The sequence below is a fragment of the Oncorhynchus tshawytscha genome, linkage group LG12, assembly GCF_018296145.1.
Source record: "Oncorhynchus tshawytscha isolate Ot180627B linkage group LG12, Otsh_v2.0, whole genome shotgun sequence".
In the NCBI taxonomy this organism is placed as follows: domain Eukaryota; kingdom Metazoa; phylum Chordata; class Actinopteri; order Salmoniformes; family Salmonidae; genus Oncorhynchus; species Oncorhynchus tshawytscha.
In genome coordinates, this window is record NC_056440.1 from 34,244,588 (window position 1) to 34,260,259 (window position 15,672).

General features: G+C 42.5%; 1 protein-coding gene across 3 annotated transcripts in view; it reads left to right on the plus strand.

The window, feature by feature from the left end:
- Positions 1-1,243: 1,243 nt before the first annotated feature.
- The window catches only part of LOC112263000 (E3 ubiquitin-protein ligase DTX1), a 63,966-nt gene continuing 49,537 nt past the window's right edge, over positions 1,244-15,672 (plus strand). For 2 of the 3 annotated variants that reach the window (XM_024438935.2, XM_024438937.2), the window contains exons 1-2: positions 1,782-2,169; positions 2,926-3,606. In XM_024438935.2, the coding sequence (XP_024294703.1) occupies positions 3,348-3,606 (259 nt within the window). In that variant the 5' untranslated portion in view covers positions 1,782-2,169; positions 2,926-3,347. The other variant, XM_024438936.2, reaches the window with a different exon arrangement.

The following is a 15,672-nucleotide window of genomic DNA, read 5'->3' on the forward strand; positions in this document are numbered from 1 at the left end:
ATTTGGTCTGTTATTGGTAGTAATGTGTGGGATACATATTTCTGTGTCTAAATGAAAACAACTAGTTTCCACAAACACTCGTCAGGTTTGCCATAGACATGGGCAACCGTGCATACTACTTTACATCTGTGTCACACTCTGCCCATGAGATTGGTTTTCCAAGAGACAGGGTTCAGATCCCACCTGTGTGTAGTTGACATGAGACAGGGTCACGGTCTCATGATGAGGTAGCCCTTCATGCGACTTCAAAATCAGTGTCTCCCTCCGCCCAAAAGGGAATTACCTATTGGGCTAACTGTTAAGACATTGGTTTCTTCTGTGGAAGATCCGGTGTCAGATCCCGGCTGTGAATGGCATCCAACGGTGGGATCTTCTTTCGTGGGAGAGGAGGTCAAAGGGGGGTGAATGTAGCGGACATTAGTTGCACTCAAAGTCTCGTGATGTAGCCCTGCCTGTTACTTCTAAATCACTGTCGCCCAAAAGGGAACCAAGACGTTGGTTTCTTCGGTGGGAGATTGCGCCCGTGAGTCATAGATTTGCACTCTGTTACCACTCATTCGAATTCCCTCTTTCCAGAAGTCTGCTCTAAAGCCAGCAGAGGTCGTCTTTTCACAGACAATCAATGGTGAGCCAAATAACAAGGCGGATAGATGTCTGAAACAGACAAGCACAGCATGAGTGACGTCTGGAGGCAAGATATGTAATAAACAAGTGATCATACTGTACTGAACAAATTCAATCCCTAGGTTATTTATGAAGAAGAGGACTGGCCCAACTAGTCTATATAGTGCATATTCTATGTATTGTTTTAGGCAGAAAAGGGCTCCATGTTGTATCAGAGAAGGTTGAAAGATGTGGAGAAAGACCGTTTATGGGATGGAAGAAATTGTGGGCCGTTTTTGACATGGAAACTTTTAATTTACAATACTTGATCAGTGAAATAAATGCAATTTACTTAAGACCAATCCAATTGAATTACTCGTGGAAGTGTTTACCTCTAGCCTACATTTCCATATCTAGACACAAGATGTCACTATACTATCAGTACAGACTGGCAAAACCAAACATGTATTTTAAAATACCAAATGAAGCATAGGATAGAGAACAAAGGCCTAGAGATTGAGGAGACACAGCCAGATAAGGGCTTGAACCATGTAACCATAGGGTTACAGAGCAAGTACACTACCTCCTGACATTTAGGCCTACAGATCCAGACCTCTTGGCAGAGACAGTAGCAATTTACATGATTCGGGACAGAGAGAGATGGAGAGAGAGCGCACGCAGTTAGAGGTGCAAACATGGGAAACCAGAGATAATCCCACCGCTGCCATCATCAAGTTCGCTATGATAAAGTCAAGTTCTTAACAAAAGTCATGTGTAGAAAAAATCCTCTGCCGCGAAAGTGGTGCTTTCTGTTAGGTTTATCTCTATAGCGTACTATTTTATCTTAAAGTTGTGGAGCAACAGTCCAGTGCTGTGATGCACACACCGCAGGCTTTTCTCCCGGACTCGGTTTGGGTCTACCGAATGTAGGCTAAGGAAATTCAATGGAAGCGTTCAGATCAAAGCGTTGAAAATGACCTATTTCATGCAAATATTTGTTTATTTATTTGATGAGTAAAAAATATAGTTGATTTCGTTCATTTACATGAGCAATATTTTGCTGTTTTTAGAACAGACTGTTCACCGTCGTCTCATTTTCACTTCAGCGATGCAACATCTTCCTGTCATTTTTCTACAACGCAACGCGATTACGCGCGCAGCCAAGGTAATAGTAGAGATTTTCTTGGTCAGCATCACAGGTGCTCGTGGACCGTTGTGCGTAATTTTCGACCACTTTTGCATGTTCAGTTTATGAGCGAATTAATTTAATACATCTAAGGGGGAAACCACCAGACCAGTCCTATAGCAATAATGGCTCCGCACCTCAAACGTTCGGGTGATTGTAATTGGGGCATGCGTTTTATTGTTTATCCATAGCAGGCTGTCGGAGTTCGGATAAACTGAGATGCATAGAACGGAAAAATGCAAATAATTGGAAATAACACCCGGCACTGCTTGATTATAAGGCAATTCATCATCTGAAATATATTTGTATTTGTAATTTATGGGAGGACATATCACAGGTTTGAATAACGCTACTGTCCTGAAGACACGAATACCGGTTTTGTAAGTATTCCTGCGTTATACTAAATCAACAACCTATGATTTGATTTGCGCCTGTGTTTATTTTTGCTTGAATTTGCAATGGGCAACATTCGCCTCGATCACAACCTACAGGTCTGTCTGCCGACCAAAATAGGCAATCATTGCAAACTCGACGGGATTAGAACAAAACCTCGATTATTATTACAATGGTTTATCGAGTCCAGCCAAAATTGTGCTTGGACGTAGCTATACTTATATATATATATATAATAAAATGTATAATTAAGATCTCGGTAGACTAGTATGTGTTGGATTAAGCTATAATTATATTCAGCACATAAACACTTAAGAGCTGAATAAGAATGCGAACCCTATATCGAAAAAAAGAGACCTCGATAATATTGTAGAATACCGTTTGAGGAATATCGTGCACATGATTGTAAATAATTAATAAATAAGATGTTGTAAATAAATTCCAAAATGAAAAGATAAAGACTCAAATCATCCTTATATTGCTGTTGATATGCTAACATATGCATTGTGTCATTATACTACCTAGAAATAACTATGCAAAGTATAGGATCCTGGAGCAGCATGCTTATTATGGAGTAATAACACTGTGAAGTATTCATGGTATCCTTTGAATGTATTTAAATCATAATGTTTTTGTTGCCATTTTTCCTTTTAGTTAAGTCAGCTCAGGACAAATCCTACCAATGTGCATTTTCTATCTGTTTTTTTTATGTCACATTCTTTCCTGTCTCCTGTCTGATTTAGAGTGTATATCCCATGTTCATCTGCTTGGGTTTTCTGAGACTGCTCCGGTTGTATACTTCTGCAAAGCTCATCAACATCAACATCATCTGCCACTTCAAACACATCAAGCCATAAGAGGAGGGAGTTTAGCTGCTTTTGGCATTTCAAAAAAAAGGCTGGTTAAAGAAACTGCAGTGGAAAAAAGCACCTTCAGGATGACAGTGAGTTTCTTCTAAGTGAACTAGATGACTCCACTGGACCTGTGCCCTGGAAACATCACCATTTGACCGAGGACTATCAGAGTGACTGCTGACATCAAAGTTTTAATTGTTGTTTTAAAAAAGAAGAACAAATGCTTGGGCATCTCTGGTGGCCTGCTGGGTAGCAGTGGTCTTCTTGTACCGTAGTAGCAGCAGCTGAACCACGGTTGCTATAGTGGAACAATGGCACGGCCAGGCTCTGGGGTGCTGGTGTCGGTCAACGGGCTGGGGTACCCTCCTCAGAACCTGGCCCGGGTGGTGGTGTGGGAGTGGCTGAACGAACATGGGCGCTGGCGGCCCTACAGCGCGGCAACGTGCCACCACATAGAGAACGTACTGAAGGGGGACGTGCGGGGGACTGTGGTCCTTGGACAGGTGGATGCCCAGCTGGCCTCTTACATCATCGACCTGCAGTCCATGCACCAGTTTAGACAGGACACAGGTAAGAACCAGTCAAAACATCTGTGTCGTTCATCATCATTATCATGTGATGCATGTGGGGTCACAGACACTTATGTAACTGTATTTCCCCATTATGAACATCAATGGTAGAATAGATGAACAATGTAAAAGGTGCAGTTCATGCCACAGCATGCTGTACGTATTATTCAGATGTTCATTCTTTGCCAATAGACCCCTCCATTATGGTGTACATTTCACACCTAGCTCAACAAGTTAATATGGAAACCACCCTTGAAGGATGTGCATCTATTTCTGTATTTGCCATACAACCATTTGCGATATTAGCATCTTGGTAGGGGAAACTGCCCCCAATTTTTTGTAGATGCATGCCAGCAAAGCCACAACACAACACTAAACAATACATTAACTGCACTATAACAAGGCCAAGCGGTGCCCACAAACTGTTAGTGCCTACATAAAGCTGTCCCAACAGCAGAGCTTTCTTTCCAGCACCATGGAGTGAATCCTTACCACCGCTACACCTGGCTATCAGCGGAGCCTTGTCTGGCAGTGAAACAGTTAATTCAGCCTCGTTTACAGCCTTTTTTTTTAAAAACATAGCTGATATGGCTGACCATATCTCCCTGGCATATTACATCATTTATGCAGCAGCATATAAGACATTATGGGACTCACCTTGTTGTCCTTCGTTGGAAAATTTTGTCATCAAAGAAAAATATTGTGGGGCTCAAAAACATTATGGGTTGCCACTGCGTACAACAAATTGAATTGAACTCCTTGGGGAAGTCAGGCGAGAGATCCAAATGTACTGGGACCTATCTGAACCACAGGTTGAGGTGGGTATTGTTGCTACAACAGAAGATGAAGCACTCCGAGGACCATTAATGCTCATCAGATGAAAAACAAGTTTAACAACCAACGTTAATCATTACCTCATCTTCTACGCTTTAATGTCATGACCTTGCCAAAGGTCACCGTGAATGAGGCAGCCAAGCATTTCAAGTGATCGACTGCTGTAATCCTCACTCTCTCCAGCGCCATAAAACAGAAAAAGGATATTTTCTTTCAGAAAATAACAATGTGAAAGATAATTTGTTTTTACGTTAGGTTTTGATGTTGTATTTTCATGCTTCGCTTCATCTTCTTGCCTCTTACCAGTACTCACAGTGCTGCCACTCTCAGGTACAAACCTACCAATCATTCATGATTGGAAAAGCGGCATTGACTCCATCTAGTAAATATAGATACTCTTAGAAATACAGGATAGAGATATCCTATAGATCAGCGATCATCAACTAGTTTCAGCCGCAGGACGATTTTCTTGAGTGGATGGTCAAGGGGCCAGAACATAATTACAAATCATTTGTAGACTGCAAATTGACCGCAAGAAACCCAAACAGATATAACATTTGACTAAAACATCATCATTTCAAACCTTGCTTTCATTTGTATATGATCACATATACTGAGTGTACAAAATATTATGAACACCTGCACTTTCCATGACATATACTGACCAAGTGAATCCCTTATTGATGTCACTTGTTAAATCCACTTCAATCAGTGTAGATGAAGGGGAGGAGACAGGTTAAATAAGGATTTTTAAGCCTTGAGACAATTGAGACATGGATTGTGTATGTGCCATTCAAATGATGAATGTGCAAGAAAAAATGTAAGTGCCTTTGAATGGGGTGTGGTAGAACTGTGTCAAGAACTGCAACGCCGCTGGGTTTTTCATGCACACCAGTTTCCCATGTGTATCAAGAATGGTCCACCACCCAAAGGACATCCAGCCAACTTAGCACAGCTGTGGGGAGCATTGGAGTCAATATGGGCCAGCATCCTTGTGGAACACTTTCGACACCTTGTAGAGTCAATGCCCCAACGAATTGAGACTGTTCTATATTATTATTATTATTTGTCTCAGAAAACTTGGGGCCAAAGGTCACAATCCCACCAAGAATCAACAGAAACATACTAGGGTTCTGATCGCCCTATAGGTTGTTTGGTCATTGAACTCACAAATGTATCCCACTAAGGTGTTAATTTGCCTGCTTGTGTTGCTTCTGTTTCTTGGACACGTTTGCTTCTCAGATGTGAGAGTGTTTTTGCCTAAGATTATCAAAGCATTCCTGTCTGAGTTTTAGATGTCAATGCTGCCACAGTGTGTTGTGGGAGAGGATGCACGCATGTGGGGGAGGTCTCAGAAAGCTGTTCTGTCTCAGCTATAGAGAATCCTTTGACACCTCAATTAGCCCCGCAGGCTCATTCACCTGAACAATTAATGTATCATAGTGATTCATTAATTGATGAACCTTCTATGTCCCAATGGCCAGACCTCTATACTAACAGGGCATAGAACATGACACTGTGTCAGAGAGAGTGCTGGAGAGAAAGGGGAGGATATCTCATTGAGTTTTACTAGCTGGTACATCTCTTTTTTCATAGAATATCAACTCACTCAGCATGAGCAAAACGTTCTTGCTATCCTATATGCTGTGTAGCTTATGAGGATTGGCACAACAGAACAAAATGTTACTTTGAAGTTAAATGAATTGTTCAGTTGGATGGAAAGTCATTGGTCTTCTATTGATAGTCATGGTGAAATCATGTTGGCTGGTGTGAATGTGACGAGGCAGTATCTTAGCATGGCTGCCTGTCACACTTGCCTAAAATCCTAGGAAAGTGCTGTGGGTGATTTCTGCTGTCCTTGTCGTCGTGTCCTTTGATAGAATAGAGCTGCACATGTGTCTGAGACTGGGTGGCTGAGAGAGAGAGAGAGAGAGAGAGAGGAGCTAGCCAACCGTTTGTCAGCCATTACCATGGTGCTGGGCCTGTGCCTGACATTTATCGCTCCTCATTGTGCCGTTCTCCGTGTTACCTTCCCCCTCAGCTGGGATAAAACTGTCACAACAGGTTCTGACGGACAGCATCCTGGACACCCACCCCTGGCCCCTCTCCTCCACCTTCTAAAAACTGTGATAGGCTCCTGCAGCTGTGGCTGTCTTCATATAGGGCCCTGGTGAGAGGCTATGTGATATTGATCAATTTAAATGAACGCTGGAATGGGAAACCGTGGCCTCGGCTCTGTTTGTTATGACTTTCAATACATTTGTTCACAGTGGATGTTTGCTGTGTGAAGGACAAGCACAAATCCACAATCAACTAGCCTGCTGCAGGGCCTCAGATTGTTCCTCTGGTGGAAGACCATGGTTAATATACCAGTGGTGCTGCTGTCTACTGCAGCTGTGGATGGAGCTAGCTGCTATTCTACACATTTTGCCGTGAGGCTGAGAGAAAGTTGACTAGAAACAAGTACTGAGACCTAAAAGACACCCACCATGAGCGCCCACAACATTTACCCACGAAGAGGCAAACAAAAGAAAAACTCACACCAAACCAAAAAGTGGAGCAAAATAAAGACAGGGAAGAACATTGTACATTTTCTATATTGTAGAATAATAGTGAAGATGTCAAAACTAATAAATAACACATATGGAATCATGTAGTAACCAAAAAAGTGTTAAAAAAATCCAAATATATTTTAGATTGGAGATTCTTTTTTATTTAACCTTTATTTAACCAGGCAAGTCAGTTAAGAACACATTCTTATTTTCAAGGACGGCCTAGGAACAGTGGGTTAACTGCCTGTTCAGGGGCAGAACGACAGATTTGTACCTTGTCAGCTCGGGGGTTTGAACTCGCAACCTTCCGGTTCCTAGTCCAACGCTCTAACCACTAGGCTACGCTGCCGCCTCTTTAAATAGCCACCCTTTGCCTTGATGACAGCTTTGCACACTCTTGGCATTCTCTCAACCAGCTTCATGAGGTAGTCACCTGGAATGCATTTCTATTAACAGGTGTGCCTTGTTAAAAGTACATTTGTGGAATTTGAGCCAATCAGTTGTGTTGTGACAAGGTAGGGGAGTACAGATGATAGCCCTATTTGGTAAAAGACCAAGTCCATATTATGGCAAGAACAGCTCAAAAAGCAAAGAGAGACGACAGTCCATCATTACTTTAAGACATGAAAGTCAGTCAATACGGAACAAGTTTCTTCAATTGTAGTCGCAAAAACCATCAAGCACTATGATGAAACTGGCTCTCATGAGGACCGCCACAGGAATGGAAGACCCAGAGTTACCTCTGCTGCAGAGGATAAGTTCATTAGAGTTACCAGCCTCAGAAATTGCAGCCCAAATAAATGCTTCACAGATTTCAAGTAACAGACACATCTCAACATCAACTGTTCAGAAGAGACTGTGTGAATCAGGCCTTCATGGTTGAATTGCTACAAAGAAACCACTACTAAAGGACAGAAATAATAAGAAGAGACTTGCTTGGGCCAAGAAACACGAGCAATGGACATTAGACGGGTGGAAATTGTCCATTGGTCTGGAGTCCAAATGTAGGATTTTTGGTTCCAACTGCCATGTCTTTGTGAGACCCGGTGTGGGTGAATGGATGATCTCTGCATGTGTATTTCCCACCGTAAAGCATGAAGGAGGAGGTGTTATGGTGTGGGGATGCTTTGCTGGTGACCCACACTTAACCAGCATGCATTCTGCATTCTGCAGCGATATGCCATCCCTCCTGGGCTTAGTGGGACTCTCATTTGTTTTTTAACAGGACAATGACCCAACACACCTCCAGGCTCTGTAAGGCCTATTTTATCAAGAAGGAGAGTGATGGAGTGCTGCATCAGATGACCTGGCCTCCACAATCACCCAACCTGAACCAAATTGAGATGGTTTGGGATGAGTTGGACCGCAAGGTGAAGGAAAAGCAGCCAACAAGCGGTCAGCATATGAGGGAACTCCTTCAAGACTGTTGGAAAAGTATTCCAGGTGAAGCTGGTTGAGAGAATACCAAGAGTGTGCAAAGCTGTCATCAAAGCAAAGGGTGGCAACTTTGAAGAATCTCAAATATAAAGTATATTTTGATTTGTTTAACACTTTTTTGGTTACTACATCTGTTCTTTCATAGTTTTGATGTCTTCTCTATTATTCTACAATGTAGAAAATAGTACAAATAAAGAAAAATCCTTGAATGAGTAGGTGTTCTAAAACCGTAGTATATACAATTTTTTTTCTTTTTTAAACTTATTTTTCTTTATTTATAGCAGGCTAAAACTCTGACGTTTCTATAACGCTCACCCACTTGGAATGAGCTAAAACAAAATAAATGAAACACCAATACAGTAAAATTGCAGTCAAAACAAAATGTGTGCCAGGGCTACACACACCCTTGAAAGACGATCATTTTTATATTATTTATATTTTACCCCTTTTTCTCCCCAATTTTGTGGTATCCAATTGTTTTAGGAGCTACTATCTTGTCTCATCGCTACAACTCCCGTACGGGCGCGGGAGAGACGAAGGTTGAAAGTCATGCGTCCTCCGATACACAACCAAGCCGCACTGCTTCTTAACACAGCGCCATCCAACCCGGAAGCCAGCCGCACCAATGTGTCGGAGGAAACACAGTGCACCTGGCAACCTTGGTTAGCACGCACTGCGCCCGGCCCGCCACAGGAGTCGCTGGTGCACGATGAGACAAGGATTTCCCTACCGGCCAAACCCTCCCTAACCCGGACGACGCTAGGCCATTTGTGCGTCGCCCCACGGACCTCCCCGTCGCGGCCGGTTACAACAGAGCCTGGGCGCGAACCTAGAGTCTCTGGTGGCACAGCTGGCGCTGCAGTACAGCGCCCTTAACCACTGCGCCACCCGGGAGGCGGAAAGACGATCATTAACCAAGTTGTCCTTACCATGGACATGTCTGTTTTCAAAGGGCAAATCTTGCGATGTGAGACTCCAGTGAAGGAGTCGGCTGTTCGTGGAGCTCGTCTTTTGCAGGAAAAGAGAGAGTTGTGATCGGTATAGACCACCATAGGGGTAGAGGCCGTTACATAAAACTGGAAGTACTGAAGGGCCAGTACCAAAGCGAGTGTCTCCTTCTTGATAGTTGAGTAGTGTTTTTGATCTGTCTCAAGGAAGAGCACGTGCCTCGGGGGCCCCGGGGCACGTGCTCTGGGTGCCCGTTTGGTAATCCGGCCCTGAGCAGCGTTGTGTTACGCTTGTGTGTCCATGGTGTCCTAGCAGGAGTGTAAGTGATGGAGTTCTCTGTCAGTTGGATGGTGTGTGTCCTCTCTACACACTCTCCGGGATCTGGACAGTCTCCTGTGGCTTTGGGCAAAACCGTCCCTCCTATGGGTGGGATCCAGACCATAGACCTACACGCACCAAGCACATACTACCAGAATGAGAGAGCAGCAGCTCTATTTGAACTCCTCTCCCTGTAATCAGTGGAGGATGACGGCAGCAGCAGCCACCACAGCCTGTGCAGCAGGGCCCTTCTCTCTATCAGCCTGCCCAGCACATCTGCATGCTTCTAAACACAGGGTTTACACAGTGCTCAGCTCAGCACTGGCTTGTGAAGAGAAGATATCAGTCTATGGTGAAGTGTAAAAAAATGGATTGCATGCACACAGGCTTACAGGGCTGCCTAATTTGTGGAAGTATCTCTGGCTGGAGGCTGGGAATGGGTTGGCTCACATCCAAAGTGGATCGATCCATTCCCCTCCCCAGAGGGGTGTTTGAAGCGCTAAACACTGCTCTGGACTGATCTCCTTTCACTCCACCCACTCCCATAGCACAACACATGGGCTTATCAGCCATCTCTATTGTACCCCAACACTCTCCCTGCCACTGGCCAGTGATAGGGTTCAATGCTGCCTCACCACTGTTTACCTCTCATTCTCCTGATGATGGAAAGCCAATGTAATAAACACTTATGCACCACACACAGTCATGTAACACTACATGACTTTTACATATGCAGATCATGACATTAGGCACAGACAAACTGTTGTTTGTAATTTCATTCCATGAGATGTAATTTTTACATGGAATTCAACACGCTTGAAACTCCACAGCAGCTTATGACTAATCAAAATGTAGAACTTGTGACTACGTCATGTTATGCTATGATTTTAAAGACATTGTATCATTCTTATGTACAGTCGTGGCCAAAAGTTTGTGGAAATTAATATTTGTGTCTTTCTCAAAACCTTTGGACACGACTGTATATATATATACAGTTGAATTCGGAAGTTTACATACACCTTAGACAAATACATTTAAACTCAGTTTTTCACAATTCCTGACATTTAATCCTAGTCAAAAAATCCTTGTCTTAGGTCAGTTAGGATCACCACATTATTTTAAGAATGTGAAATGTCAGAATAATAGTAGAGAGAATGATTTATTTCAGCTTTTATTTCTTTCATCACATTCCCAGTGGGTCAGAAGTTTACATACACTCAATTAGTATTTAGTAGTATTGCCTTTAAATTGTTTAACTTGGGTCAAACGTTTCAGGTAGCCTTCCACATGCTTCCCACAATAAATTGGGTGAACTTTGGCCCATTCCTCGTGACAGAGCTGGTGTAACTGAGTCAGCTTTGTAGGCCTCCTTGCTCGCACACGCCTTTTCAGTCCTGCCCACAAATATTCTATAGGATTGAGGTCAGGGCTTTGTGATGGCCACTCCAAATACCTTGACTTTGTTGTCCTTAAGCCATTTTGCCACAACTTTGGAAGTATGCTTGGGGTCATTGTCCATTTGGAAGATCCATTTGCGACCAAGCTTTAAACTTCCTGACTGATGTCTTGAGATGTTGCTTAAATATATCCACATAATTTACCTCCCTCATGATGCAATCTATTTTGTGAAGTGCACCAGTCCCTCCTGCAGCAAAGCATCCCCACAACATGATGCTGCCAACCCCGTGCTTCACGTTTGGGATGGTATTTTTCAGCTAGCGACCCCCTTTTTCATCCAAACATAACGATGGTCATTATGTCTAAACAGTTCTATTTTTGTTTTATCAGACCAGAGAACATTTCTACAAATGTCCCCATGTGCAGTTGCAAACCGTAGTATGGCTTTTTTATGGCATGTTTTGAAGCAGTGGTTTCTTCCTTGCTGAGCGGCCTTTCAGGTTATGTCGATATAAGACTTGTTTTTACTGTGGATATAGATACTTTTGTACCTGTTTCCTCCAGCATCTTCACAGGGTTCTTTACTGTTGTTCTGGGATTGATTTGCACTTTTTGCACCAAAGTACATTCATTTCTAGGAGACAGAACGCATCTCCTTCCTGAGCGGTATGACAGCTGTGTGATCCCATGGTGTTTATACTTGCGTACTATTGTTTGTACAGATAAACGTGGTACCTTCAGGCATTTGGAAATTGCTCCCAAGGATGAATCAGACTTGTGGAGGTCTACAATTGTTTTCTGAGGTCTTGACTGATTTCTTTTGATTTTCCCATGATGTCAAGCAAAGAGGCACTGAGTTTGAAGGTAGGCCTTGAAATACATCCACATGTACACCTCCAATTGACTCAAATGATGTCAATTAGCCTATCAGAAGCTTCTAAAGCCATGACATAATTTTCTGGAATTTTCCAAGCTCTTTAAAGGCACAGTCAACTTAGTGTATGTAAACTTCTGACCCACTGGAATTGGCACACAGTGAGTTACAAGTGAAATAATCTGTCTGTAAACAATTGTTGGAAAAATGACTTGTGTCTTGCACAAAGTAGATGTCCTAACCGACTTGTCAAAACTGTAGTATGTTAACAAGACATTTGTGGAGTGGTTGAAAAATGAGTGTTAATGATTCCAACCTAATTGTATGTAAACTTCTGACTTCAACTTTATATATATATATATATATAGGTGATTCATTTTTTTCTAGTAATTGAGATTTACATTAGGCTACAGTGTGGGCTGCTGGTCTGACATTCTAGTGTGTGTGACTGACTACAGAGATGAACTCTAGCGGCTTTGTTCCGTTGCTGTGACCCATGCTAGTGACGTGCTTTGTTTCTCCTCCTTATTTGTTTTGGTATTGCAGGCGTGAGAACCTGTTCTCCTCTGACCTGCTTTCTCTGTGCTTGCAATGCTCGATGACTAATTCAAAACAGTTTGGTGGCTTGTGGTGGAAAAAGATACAATTGCAGAAATAAAGCTGTCACTTTCCATTTTCATGTGCAGATGACAACCAGCAGTAGCTGCAGTCTTGTTTCTATTGCTGTTGACGGCATCTTGCTGAGTGTGTGTACTGCAGGTGTGTTGGGGGAAAGCAGTGTGTGGTTTCTTTACTAGCCTGCAGTGTGTGTGGGGGAAGTTCTGAGAAGGATTCCTGCTACGTGCTACAGGTTGGGTATGACTTGGCCCTCAGCCGTCACCATTTGAAATCAAAACATTATTGACCCACATGTGAACAGGAAGGATGAGCAGAGTAAAGATAAAGGAGGACATGTGTATTAGAAAGGCTACGTGTATGTTTTGCAGGGGGGCTTTTGTAGTGCTAACTCCATCATCCTTCTGTCCTGAACTGAAGGAGAACTGTCTGGATCTAAGGAGATATCGGACCATTCAATTAGGAGGACCATGGACTATTTCTAATTTCCTGTAAAAGCCTACCTATTATTTGTATTTCCTGTATAGGACTACCTATTATTTATATTTCCTGTATAGGCCTACCTTGTATTGTCATTTCCTGTATAGGCCTACCTCTTCTTGTCATTTCCTGTATAGGCCTACCTATTCTCGTCATTTCCTGTATAGGCCTACCTATTCTTGTAATTTCCTGTATAGGCCTACCTATTCTTGCCTTTTCCTGTATAGATCTACCTATTCTCGTCATTTCCTGTATAGGCCTACCTATTCTCGTCATTTCCTGTATAGGCCTACCTATTCTCGTCATTTCCTGTATAGGCCTACCTATTCTCGTCATTTCCTGTATAGGCCTACCTATTCTCGTCATTTCCTGTATAGGCCTACCTATTCTCGTCATTTCCTGTATAGGCCTACCTATTCTCGTCATTTCCTGTATAGGCCTACCTATTCTTGTAATTTCCAGTATAGGCCTACCTATTCTTGCCTTTTCCTGTATAGGCCTACCTATTCTTGTCATTTCCTGTATAGGCCTACCTATTCTTGTCATTTCCTGTATAGGCCTACCTATTCTTGTCATTTCCTGTATAGGCCTACCTATTCTTGTCATTTCCTGTATGGGCCTACCTATTCTTGTCATTTCCTGTATAGGCCTACCTATTCTTGTCATTTCCTGTATAGGCCTACCTATTCTTGTCATTTCCTGTATAGGCCTACCTATTCTTGTCATTTCCTGTATAGGCCTACCTATTCTTGTCATTTCCTGTGTAGGCCTACCTATTCTTGTCATTTCCTGTATAGGCCTACCTATTCTTGTCATTTCCTGTATAGGCCTACCTCTTCTTGTCATTTCCTGTATAGGCCTACCTATTCTCGTCATTTCCTGTATAGGCCTACCTATTCTTGTAATTTCCTGTATAGGCCTACCTATTCTTGCCTTTTCCTGTATAGATCTACCTATTCTTGCCTTTTCCTGTATAGACCTACCTATTCTTGTAATTTCCTGTGTAGGCCTATCTATTCTTGTAATTTCCTGTATAGGCCTACCTATTCTTGTCATTTCCTGTGTAGATCTACCTATTCTTGCCTTTTCCTGTATAGACCTACCTATTCTTGTAATTTCCTGTGTAGGCCTATCTATTCTTGTCATTTCCTGTATAGGCCTACCTATTCTTGTAATTTCCTGTATAGGCCTACCTATTCTTGTCATTTCCTGTGTAGATCTACCTATTCTTGCCTTTTCCTGTATAGACCTACCTATTCTTGTAATTTCCTGTGTAGGCCTATCTATTCTTGTCATTTCCTGTATAGGCCTACCTATTCTTGTCATTCATACTTATAAATAATTCTGTCTCTCTGAAGACAGAATTATCTGTTTTATTGGAAATAGCACACAATATATGTAAATCGTGTACACGATAATACAGTACAGTTTTATTGTGTACCTGAAAGGAAGGAGGAGAGGGAGAGCTTGTTTTTATGTAAACCGTAGATGCGGTGGGAGGGGTGGTGCGTGTTTGTGTGTGTGTGTCAGCAATACGGAAGTGAGTGTGTGATGCCCTCCCTGTCAGAAATGTTGTTGAGTGACACAATGGGGTTATGTTGAGCTACAACAGATGTTCTACGCATTGTTAGATAAGACCACGTCAGTGTTACGATCGTTGAGTGAGAGAAAGAATATTCCTATGTTCTAATGAACACTGGTGTCAGGGTTTACAGTCATTACATCCAAAGCTGAGAAGAATAGATGAAGTAAATTCATCTGAAGCTCCCAAGTGAACTCATAAAAGCACTTGTACCCCCTTATTTGAGAGAAGTATTAGTTATGGGAAACCATTTTTATTTTAGCGCACAAAGCAAAAGCCCATGAGAAAGGTGCAGAGAGGAGCTGAGGACTGAGATCCTGAGAGAAAAGAGACAGAGATAGAGAGAGAGAGGTGGAGTGTTCCCATGATTGTACAATGAGTGTACAAAACAGTTGGAACACCTGCTCTTTCCATGACATAGACTGACCAAGTGAATCCTGGTGAAAGCTATGATACCTTATTAATGTCACTTATTTATCCACTTCAATCGGTGTAGATGAAGGGGAGGGGACAGGTTAGGATTTTTAAGGCTTGAGACAATAATTGAGACATGGATTGTGTATGTGTGCCATTCAGAGGGTGAAGGGGCAAGACCAAAGATTGAAATACCTTTGAACAGGTTATGGTAGTAGGTGCCAGGTGCACCGGTTTGAGGGTGTCAAGAACTGCAATGCTGCTGGGTTTTGCACGCTCAACAGTTTCCCGTGTGTATCAAGAACGATCCACCACCCAAAACACATCCAGCCAACTTGACACAACTGTGGAAAGCATTGGAGTCAACATGGGCCAGCATCCCTGTGGAATGCTTTCGACACCTTGTATAGTCAATGCCCTGATGAATTGAGGTTCTTCTGAGGGCAAAAGGGGATGCAACTCAGTAGTAGGAAGGTGCTCGTAATGTTTTGTACTAGAGGTTGACCGATTATGATTTTTCAACGCCGATACCGATTATTCGTCCGATTTAAAAAATATATGTATTTGTAATAATGACAATTACAACAATACTGAATGAACACTTATTTTATCTTA